This window comes from Coregonus lavaretus (assembly GCF_964263955.1).
Source record: "Coregonus lavaretus genome assembly, chromosome: 13".
Taxonomy (NCBI): Eukaryota; Metazoa; Chordata; class Actinopteri; order Salmoniformes; family Salmonidae; genus Coregonus; species Coregonus lavaretus.
The window spans coordinates 9,769,040-9,780,863 of NC_140000.1; the positions used below are offsets into that span (position 1 = coordinate 9,769,040).

General features: G+C 43.8%; 1 protein-coding gene across 1 annotated transcript in view; it reads right to left on the bottom strand.

The window, feature by feature from the left end:
• Positions 1-4,452, bottom strand: part of LOC311139351 (uncharacterized protein) — a gene marked incomplete at both ends in the record, with an annotated part of 30,538 nt that extends 26,086 nt beyond the window's left edge. The window contains one exon of the mRNA XM_084174223.1: positions 4,425-4,452. Coding sequence (XP_084030349.1) covers positions 4,425-4,452 — 28 coding nt within the window. The remainder of the gene's footprint in view (positions 1-4,424) is intronic.
• Positions 4,453-11,824: the final 7,372 nt, after the last annotated feature.

The following is an 11,824-nucleotide window of genomic DNA, read 5'->3' on the forward strand; positions in this document are numbered from 1 at the left end:
GTGATGTGGTATACTGTAGGTATCAACACCACTGGTGGTACAGAATAGTGATGTGGTATACTGTAGGTATCAATACCACTGGTGGTACAGAATAGTGATGTGGTATACTGTAGGAATCAACACCACTGGTGGAACAGAATAGTGATGTGGTATACTGTAGGTATCAACACCACTGGTGGTACAGAATAGTGATGTGGTATACTGTAGGTATCAATACCACTGGTGGTACAGAATAGTGATGTGGTATACTGTAGGTATCAATACCACTGGTGGTACAGAATATTCAAGCAGTTAGCAGGCTATTCATCAGGTGCTTACTACAGTACTGACATTACATACAGACCTGCATGAGCCTTACTCCAGTGTGTAGAGATACTATAGTCTTACTCCAGTATGTAGCTACTCTAGTCTTACTCCAGTGTGTAGAGATACTCTAGTCTTACTCCAGTATGTAGATACTCTAGTCTTACTCCAGTGTGTAGATACTCTAGTCTTACTCCAGTGTGTAGATACTCTAGTCTTACTCCAGTGTGTAGAGATACTATAGTCTTACTCCAGTATGTATATACTCTAGTCTTACTCAAGTGTGTAGATACTCTAGTCTTACTCCAGTGTGTAGATACTCTAGTCTTACTCCAGTGTGTAGATACTCTAGTCTTACTCCAGTGTGTAGATACTCTAGTCTTACTCCAGTGTGTAGAGATACTCTAGTCTTACTCCAGTGTGTAGATACTCTAGTCTTACTCCAGTGTGTAGATACTCTAGTCTTACTTCAGTGTGTAGATACTCTAGTCTTACTCCAGTGTGTGGATACTCTAGTCTTACTCCAGTGTGTAGATACTCTAGTCTTACTCCAGTGTGTAGAGATACTCTAGTCTTACTCCAGTGTGTAGATACTCTAGTCTTACTCCAGTGTGTAGATACTCTAGTCTTACTTCAGTGTGTAGATACTCTAGTCTTACTCCAGTGTGTGGATACTCTAGTCTTACTCCAGTGTGTAGATACTCTAGTCTTACTCCAGTGTGTAGTGTACTCTAGTCTTACTCCAGTGTGTAGATATACTCTAGTCTTACTCCAGTGTGTAGATATACTCTAGTCTTACTCCAGTGTGTAGATACTCTAGTCTTACTCCAGTGTGTAGATACTCTAGTCTTACTCCAGTGTGTAGATACTCTAGTCTTACTCCAGTGTGTAGATACTCTAGTCTTACTCCAGTGTGTAGATACTCTAGTCTTACTTCAGTGTGTAGATACTCTAGTCTTACTCCAGTGTTTAGGTACTCTAGTCTTACTCCAGTGTGTAGATACTCTAGTCTTACTCCAGTGTGTAGATACTCTAGTCTTACTCCAGTGTGTGGATACTCTAGTCTTACTCCAGTGTTTAGGTACTCTAGTCTTACCCCAGTGTGTAGATATGTAGGCTGCAGTTAGCCTACTGGTTAAGAGCATTGGGCCAGTAACCGAAAGGACGCTCGTTCGTATCTATGAGCCGACTAGACGAAAAATATACAGTTGTGCCCTTGAGCAAGGCACTTAACCCTAATTGCTCCTGTAGGTCACTCTGGATAAGAGTGTCTGCTAAATGACTATAATGTAAAAATTTAAAATGGAGATACTGTAGTCTTACTCCAGTGTGTAGATACTCTAATCTTACTTCAGTATGTAGATACTCTAGTCTTACTCCAGTGTGTAGAGATACTCTAGTCTTACTCCAGTGTGTAGATACTCTAGTCTTACTCCAGTGTGTAGATACTCTAGTCTTACTCCAGTGTGTAGATACTCTAGTCTTACTCCAGTGTGTAGTGTACTCTAGTCTTACTCCAGTGTGTAGATATACTCTAGTCTTACTCCAGTGTGTAGATACTCTAGTCTTACTCCAGTGTGTAGATACTCTAGTCTTACTCCAGTGTGTAGATACTCTAGTCTTACTCCAGTGTGTAGATACTCTAGTCTTACTCCAGTGTGTAGATACTCTAGTCTTACTCCAGTGTGTAGATACTCTAGTCTTACTCCAGTGTGTAGATACTCTAGTCTTACTCCAGTGTGTAGTGTACTCTAGTCTTACTCCAGTGTGTAGATATACTCTAGTCTTACTCCAGTGTGTAGATACTCTAGTCTTACTCCAGTGTGTAGATACTCTAGTCTTACTCCAGTGTGTAGATACTCTAGTCTTACTCCAGTGTGTAGATACTCTAGTCTTACTCCAGTGTGTAGATACTCTAGTCTTACTCCAGTGTGTAGATATTGTACCCCACTGCCTCCTCCTGTTGATCTGTGGTTGGCAGGGAGGACTGCAGCTGAGGAGGCCGATCAATACTGGACACTAAACCCATGGACACAAACACTGCTGCCACGCCCACGCAGGCAGACCTACACACCACACTGCTCTCTCCTTCTCTATACACTACAGTACCACCAGCACACACTCACTTCTTCACTAAATCAGGTGTTAAGCAACAGCTTAGAAGAACCCTAGCCTATATTCAGTCTCCATGGTGGTCAGAATCATAGGACAGAAACATTGCCGTGGTTACAACATGCTTGACTTTTAAGAATAATCATGTTTTAAGAATCAAACCACTAGGGACTACTCACAGAAAGCTTACCACTCCAGTATTTATTTCTAACCTTTTCATCTTCACTTCAATTCAAGTCCTCTGTAGGCTGCTTTAGAACACATCAATATTCACCACCTTGCCTTCATTCACTCTTTTTCCTGTGTCTGCATGACATTTCACAATAATAAGTAATAATACCTTCCATTACTTCACTGGAAGTCAGTGTGTGACTAAACAGGTGCCCTGGCCTGTATACCCGTGGAGATCCTATTCAATTACTAGTTAGTATTCTAATTCCTAATTCTATGTGTATAGCGCTAGTTTAACACAGTTATCATGGCTTCACTATTCACCTCACACCTACTTCCAGCTGGTTTCCATTCTAGACATCACCTCATTCTACGATGCCTTTCATCCTTTGGATTCTTCATGTGTTGTTATCTAGAGTTCGCAATTATTTCACAACTATGTCACACTGCTGACCTCAATACCATAGCTGGGGTCAATTCCATTTCAGTTCAGGAAGTTGAAATAATGATAGAAAATAATGGGCAGCTTTCAATTCCACTCCAAAACTAAATTTTGGTATTTCTTTCATTAGTCTACTGTTGATACAGTCTAAAAATGTTTTGCATGTCAACAGTCAAGTTTTCAAGCGATTGGACTTTCAAGAAGCAAAGTATCAACGGCCACATCATCATGATGTATTGAGCATTCATGAATCATTATGTATTGAGCATTCGTTTGCAATTATGCAAAGTGGATAACAAATATTTCACAATGCGCTTAACATAAGTTCTTTAGGCCTATATTTAAATCCAAAGTAAATCCGATGCACACATTTTACACACAGAACAGACCAATGCAGTCATCATCTATAGACTACTGGAACATCCTCCTCTGTTTTTCTGTAGCATATCACAATCTACTTGTTGTTGATGTGTACTATTGGTATTGAATACACTACTGTACATATTAATCATTCCATATGCTCATTCTGTACATGCATTATACCATTTCAGAGGTGTATTTACCTTTAATCGTATGTGTTATTGTTTACTACCTCACCCCCCCCACCCCACCCTGACTCCTCAGCAGTCCTGACGTTGATTTACCTAACGTGTCACAGATGGGTATTGGCCAGGACAATCCCAACCTGAATACCCCTCCATGCAATCCCATACACTCTTTCCCTCATGTATTCCCCTCCCTCTCCCCCTCTCTGTCTCAACCCCTCCCTCCATCTCCCCTCCTCTTTGCCTGCAATACAATTCAGCATGTCTTCCCTCTCTCTGCCTGCCTCTCTCCCTCCAGCCCACCTCATCTCTCTTTCTCTCTCTCTCTCTATTTATGCACGTAATACTACACTACACAGACACCTCCCACAATAGAATATTCCTCTCTTTTCTCCATCTCCTTCTCTATCTCTCCCTCTCTTCCTCTTCCTTTATCTATCTCTCCCTCTCTGTAAACAGCAACTATCATAGCATTTTCAATCTGCCTCTCCCCCGTCTCCTCCTCTCCATCCTTCTCTCTCTTTCCCTCCCACACACACAAACACTCTGCCAGGCATCATCCTAAATCAAGGCAGGAGAAGAGGGATGGAGGGAGGGGGGAATGCACACTCACAGCAGCACATTTTAACACATATTGTATCTGACATCTTGGCCAAACGTGAATTGTCAAGCCCTATCTAAACAGTGACGTGGTTACCATCTACCCCTTCTTCATCCCCCGGTCCCCACAGCCTATTCACACACACACACCGTACGGAACAGCAGCAAGCAGGACCCCGTCCCCCCACCCAGCCCCCAGCCTCAGCCCCAGCCTCAGCCCCCAGCCATAAGGGGAAAATAGTAGGTCTTACTGAGTCTCCGTGAGCCGATGCATCCCATGGTGTATTCACAAAGGCCCTGGATACAAGCAAGGAAGCGTTACCCTGACACCATACATTCTCACTCACTCACTCTATCTCGCGCTTCTCTCTCTTGCTCGCTTCGCTCTCACTCGCTCTCCTGCACACTGTCTCTCCCTCCCTCTCTTCCTCTCTCTCTCTTCTGCGCTTACTCGCTCAGTCTCTCTCCCTCTCTCTTTACCAGTGCAGTGAGAGTCCTATACGATCCCATTAGTAAGTTAGTATACCTGAGGGAGACAGGTTTGAATTTAATATGGAAGAGTGATATTATTATCATTATTAGTATTATTATTAGTATTATTACTACTATTACTATAACTATAACTTGTATTATTACTATCATTATCATCAACATTTGTTGACATTGTTAACATCATTATCATTACCATAATCGTATTATATCTGTATTATATCTGTTGTGAAATGTGAAATCCTAGAGATATGGTGATTGGGAAATCAGGCTAATAGGAGCATCATATTACTGACAGGCAGTAATCTGCAGAAAGGGCTTGTCCATTAGCCTGTGAATGGCAGTGTGTTGAATGTTGTGGCTTGTAGCCATACCATTAGAGGTTCAATAGCAGTGGACTGAGCGGTGGGCTTTGCCGTTGTTGTCATTGTTGCGGAAATAACTGCACTGCTGTAATATTGGAGATCTAAAATGGGGGTTCTCTCTCTGTCTCCCTCTCCTGTGCGCGAGCTGCCTAACAATGCACTGCAGCGGTTTCCCAGCCCCTCTACCCCTCCTTCCCCTCCCCCTCTCTCTGTCACACTCACACTGAGCTCTCAAATAATGCGAGCACATACACACACACACACACAGGCCCAATATTGAAGATTCATGACAAAACACGAGCGGGTATTCCTTCAGCGTCAAAGCTCTCCAAAGTCTCTAAAGCCTTTGCTCCCTGTCATCCCTCTCTCCATCGATCCTGCTCTCTGTCACCTCTCTCTCTCATCTCCCCCTTCTCTCTCTTGGTTTAGCTCTCTCTGTATTCTCTCCATTTATTCTCTCTCCCTCCCACACTCTCTCTCTCTCTGTTTTCCCCTCCCTCTCCTCCTCTTACCATCCCCCTCTCTCTCAGTCCTCCCCTCCACCCCCCTCTTTCCTGGTGACAAAAACAATGAGAGGAGTGGCCTCATTATCTGTCCTTCTCTATCTCTCTCATCTCATCTGACCTGCATACACGTCCCACCAAATCTAATGCCCCTATCTCTACCCTCTCTCTCCATCTCTCTCTCTCTCTCGCTCTCTCTTTATTTCATCTACCCAGGCTAACCTCCTGTCCCTCTGTGTAGGGATTATATATTTATGATGGTCTGTTTCTGTTTCTACAAGTGTTAGTCTGCCAAATGACGCAGGGCTGGCACAAGCAGCAAGCATGGTCAATCATGTTTCCTTGAGTTCACACACACTGGGGAAGGAAGACAGAGCGGGGGAGAGAGAGGGGGAGGGACAGATGGAGAGGCAGATGGGGGAGAGGTAGTGAAAAAGAGCGGGGGATGCTTTGAGTCATGGGAGGCTGAGCAGAGGTGACGACGAGACGCTCAAATTAGTATTCCAGGAGGGAGGGAGGGAGGGAGAGAGAGAGAGAGAGAGAGAGAGAGAGAGAGAGAGAGAGAGAGATGGAGGAAGAGAAGATGGGGAATTGGAAGGGGGAAGGGAGAGATTTTAGAGGAGGGGAGAGAGATGGAGGGAGGGAGGGAGGGAGGGAGGGAGGGGGGGTGGGGAAGGAAGGTTAAATCTGTATACAATAAGTGGCCAGACATTGCAGTTCATTTATAATCTGTCCAATCCTGGTATTGTTGCTATATATAGACCATTGGCTCCCCCTCTCAGCTCGTTGTGTGTGTGTGTGTGTGTGTGTGTATGTATGTGTGTGTGTGTGTGTGTGTGTGTGTGTGTGTGTGTGTGTGTGTGTGTGTGTGTGTGTGTGTGTGTGTGTGTGTGTGTGTGTGTGTGTGTGTGTGTGTGTGTGTGTGTGTGTGTGCAGTTGGTAGAGCATGGCGTTTGCAACGCCAGGGTTGTTGGTTTGATAAAATAATGTATGCACTAACTGTAAGTCGCTCTGGATAAGAGCGTCTGCTAAATGACTAAAATTTAAATGTAAATGTGTGTGTGTGTGTGTGTGTGTGTGTGTGTGTGTGTGTGTGTGTGTTTGTGTGTGTGTGTGTGTGTATCTGTGTTTGTGCATATACACTGACTTTACAAAACATTAGGAAAACCTTCCTAATATTGAGTTACACCCCCTTTTGCCCTCAGAACAGCCTCAATTCGTCGAGGCATGGACTCTACAAGGTGTCGAAAGCGTTCCACAGGGACGCTGGCCCATGTTGACTCCAATGTTTCCCACAGTTGTGTCAAGTTGGCTGGATGTCCTTTGGGCGGTGGACCATTCTTGATACACATGGGAAACGGTTAAGCGTGAAAAACCCAGCAGCGTTGTAGTTCTTGACACACTCAAACCGGTGCGCCTGGCACCTACCACCATCCATTCAAAGGCACTTCAATATTTTGTCTTGCCCATTCACCCTCTGAATGGCACACATACACAATCCATGTCTCAATTGTCTCAAGGCTTAAAAATCCTTCTTTAACCTGTCTCCTCCCCTTCATCTACACTGATCGAAGTGGATTTAGCAAGTGACATCAATAAGGGATCATAGCTTTCACCTGGATTCACCTGGTCAGTCCATGTCATGGAAAGACTTTTGTACACTCAGTGTATAAGGAGTGTGTACATTTATTTTGTGCAGTTAAGCGTATGTTAAGTGTGTGTGTTTGTGTACAGTGAAGACAAAACCTATTTAAAGTAGAGGGTAATGTGTGCTGCTACATGGAGGAAGGTAGGGGTTAGATGTGATGTCACAAGGTGACCACTAAGGGGTGGATAAGGTATGGGTTAGATGTGATGTTACACGGTGACCACTAGGAGGTGCAAAAGGTAGGGGTTAGATGTGATGTCACATGGTGACCACTAGGGGGGTGAATAAGGTAGGAGTTGGATGTGATCAAATCAAATCAAATTGTATTTATAATAATAATATGCCATTTAGCAGACGCTTTTATCCAAAGCGACTTACAGTCATGTGTGCATACATTTTTACGTATGGGTGGTCCCGGGGATCGAACCCACTACCCTGGCGTTAATCAAATCAAATCAAATCAAATCAAATTTTATTGGTCACATGCGCCGAATACAACAGGTGCAGACATTACAGTGAAATGCTTACTTACAGCCCTTAACCAACAGTGCATTTATTTTAAACAAAAAAGTAAGAATAAAACAACAACAAAAAAAGTGTTGAGAAAAAAAGAGCAGAAGTAAAAAATAAAGTGACAGTAGGGAGGCTATATATACAATAGAATAAAGTGACAGTAGGGAGGCTATATATACAGGGGGGTACCGTTGCATAGTCAATGTGCGGGGGCACCGGCTAGTTGAGGTAGTTGAGGTAATATGTACATGTGGGTAGAGTTAAAGTGACTATGCATAAATACTTAACAGAGTAGCAGCAGCGTAAAAAGGATGGGGTGGGGGGGCAGTGCAAATAGTCCGGGTAGCCATGATTAGCTGTTACAAGCCGTTACAAGTGCCATGCTCTACCAATTGAGCTACAGAGGACCACATGCGCCGAATACAACATGTGTAGACCTTACAGTGAAATGCTTACTTACAAGCCTTTAACCAACAATGCAGTTTTAAGAAAAAAAGCTGTTAAGTAAAAAATTAATGAGTAAAAAAAAATAAAAAATTAAAGAGCAGCAGTAAAATAAAATAACAGTAGGGAGGCTATATACAGGGGGTACCAGTACAGAGTAAATGTACGGGGGCACCGGGGGTGGATAAGGTAGGAATTAGATGTGATGTCTCTCTCTCTCTCTCTCTCTCTCTCTCTCTCTCTCTCTCTCTCTCTCCCTCTCTATCTCGCTCTCTCAATTCAATTCAAAGGGCTTTATTGGCATGGGAAACATATGTTTACATTGCCAAAGCAAATGGAATAGATAATAAACAAAAGGGAAATGAACAAGGGAAACATTAGTAAACATTACACTCACACAAGTTTTAAAAGAATAGAGACATTTCAAATGTTATATTATTAGCTGTGTACAGTGTTGTAACAATGTGCAAGTAGTTGAAGTATGAAAGGGAAAATAAATAAACAGATAAATATTGGTTGTATTTACAATGTTGTTTGTGCTCCACTGGTTGCCCTTTTCTCATGGCAACGGGCCACAGATCTTGCTGCTGTGATTGCACACTGCGGTATTTCGCCTAACAGATATGGGAGTTTATTCATATTTGATTTGTTTTCAAATTCTTTGCGGGTCTGTGTGATCTGTGGGAAATATGTCTCTAATCTGGTCACACATTTGGCAGGAGGCTAGGAAGTGTAGCTCAGTTTCCATCTCATTTTGTGGGCAGTGGGCACATAGTCTGTCTTCTCTCGAGAGCCAGGTCTGCCTATGGCGGCCTCTCTCAATAGCAAGGCTTTGATCACTGAGTCTGTACATAGTCAAGGATTTTCTTAATTTTGGGTCAGTCACAGTGGTCAGGTATTCTGCCACTGTGTACTCTCAGTTTAGGGACAGATAGCATTCTAATTGTCTCAATTCTTTGGTTGATTCTTTCCAGTGTGTCAAATAGTTATCTTTTTGCTTTCTCATAATTGTGTTTCTGTCCTAAATGTGTTTCTGTCCTTGGGCTCTGTGGGGTCAGTTTGTGTTTGTGAACAGAGACCCAGAAACAGCTGGCTGAGGTGACTCTTCTTTAGGTTAATCTCTCTGTAGGTGAGGGCTTTGTGGTGGAATGTGTGGGCATCGCTTCCTTTTAGGTGGTTGTAGAATTTAACAGGTCTTTTTTGGATTTTGATAACTAGCGGGTATTGTCCTAATTCTGCTCTGCATGCATTGTTTGGGGTTTTGCGTTGTACACTAAGTATATTTTTACAGAATTCTGCATGCAGAGTCTTAATTGGGTGTTTGTCCTATTTTGTGAATTATTGGTTGGTGAGTGGACCCCAGACCTCACAACCATAGAGGACAATGGGTTTGATAACTGATTTAAGTATTTTTAGCCAGATCCTGATTGGGATGTTTTATGTTCCTTTTGATGGCATTGAAGGCCCTTCTTGCCTTGTATATTAGATCATTAAAAGCCTTGTGGAAGTTACCTGCGGTGTTAATGTTTAGGCAGCGGTAGGTATAATTATTTGTGTGCTCTAGGGCAACAATACCTAGATAGAATTTGTATTTTAGATAGAATTTGGATTTGTTGTCTTGGCAACTGGACCTTTTTTGGAACACCATTATTTTTGTCTTACTGATATTTACTGTCAGGGTACAGGTCTGACAGAATCTGTGCAGAAGATCTAGGTGCTGCTGTAGGCCCTTTTTGGTTGGGGACAGAAGCACCAGATCATCTGCAAACAGTAGACATTTGATTTCTCTCTCTGAATGTAAGATATATAATTTGTTTAACCCTGCAAGTGGTACAACATGCACACATACAAGCACACACACAAACACACACATTGCTGTGACAGTGCTGTGTTCTATGACATGGCTGCTGTCATTGTGAGGCAAGGTCAACCACAGAGGGAAAAAAGACTTGACACTAATCTCACCTGTGATGCATGTGCCCATGCCAATATGGCCATCACACTCACACACACGCACACACACACAGCGGGAAGAGATATTACACCTGCATGGTTACCACAGCAAGGGTTAAAACATACTGAGTGACATTGCAACTGGCGCTGCAATATCCAACCCAGATGTTGCAAACCGAATCACTCACGTCTCTCGCTGTCTCTCTCCATCAATCGATGGAAGTGGACGTTTTTGACTGCTGTCATGTTTTTGACAATGTGTTCATTCATTTTAGATGACTTGTTGTAATCAAAGGTTAACAGTACAATAAAATATACAAGGCTTCAAAATGACTTCATGTCAAGAAATCTGTCTTGTTTTCTGACTGCATAGTAAATGATCTCCCTCTCCCTTTGACTCTTTCTAACTTCACTTTCTCTCCATCACCATCCCTTCTGCTTTCTCTCCATCTCTCTCCCTGGCCCTGTTCTCACTCGCTGTATGTGTGCTGAGGACAGAGTGTGTGTGTGTGTGTGTGTGTGTGTGTGTGTCACGAGAGGTGGTGGTGGTGGTGCGGAGAGGGAGGTCTGTTGTTAGGCTCTGATGTAACCAGAGGAGGCTGGTGGGAGGAGCTATAGGAGTATGGGTTCATTGTAATGGCTGGAAAGGAATAGATGGAACGGAGCCAAACATGTTGTTTCCATATGTTTGATGTGTTTGATACCGTTCCATGGATTCCATTACAGCCATTACAATAAGCCCGTCCCACTACAGCTCCTCTCACCAGCCTCCTCTGGATGTAACCTCACACCACCACTTGAACACTGAGGTACAGGGGAGGAGGAAAGGACCGGGGGGGAGGGAGGGAGAGGAGGAGGGAAGCCATAAAAGAGGGAAAAGAAGGATGAAAACAGCCCATGGGAGGGAGAGAGGAAGATGAGAGGAGAAGGAGAACTTGTAGTAGGGGCAGAGGGGAAGGTGAGAGAGAGGGAGGAAGGAGGAAATCCAGAGAAAGAGGGGAACGTGTTATGTTATTGGGGAAAGAGGCCGTTTATGTCTGATAAGCTGTTCTGTTTTGCCTGGCCATGCTAATGGAAATACACTGCTCAATAAAGGGAACACTTAAACAACACAATGTAACTCCAAGTCAAAAACACTTCTGTGAAATCAAACTGTCCACTTAGGAAGCAACACTGATTGACAATACATTTCACATGCTGTTGTGCAAATGGAATAGACAACAGGTGGAAATTATAGGCAATTAGCAAGACACCCCCAATAAAGGACTGGTTTTGCAGGTGGTGACCACAGACCACTTCTCAGTTCCTATGCTTACTGGCTGATGTTTTGGTCACTTTTGAATGCTGGCGGTGCTTTCACTCTAGTGGTAGCATGAGACGGAGTCTACAACCCACACAAGTGGCTCAGGTAGTGCAGCTCATCCAGGATGGCACATCAATGCGAGCTGTGGCAAGAAGGTTTGCTGTGTCTGTCAGCGTAGTGTCCAGAGCATGGAGGCGCTACCAGGAGACAGGCCAGTACATCAGGAGACGTGGAGGAGGCCGTAGGAGGGCAACAACCCAGCAGCAGGACTGCTACCTCCGCCTTTGTGCAAGGAGGAGCAGGAGGAGCACTGCCAGAGCCCTGCAAAATGACCTCCAGCAGGCCACAAATGTGCATGTGTCTGCTCAAACGGTCAGAAACAGACTCCATGAGGGTGGTATGAGGGCCCAACGTCCACAGGTGGGGGTTGTGC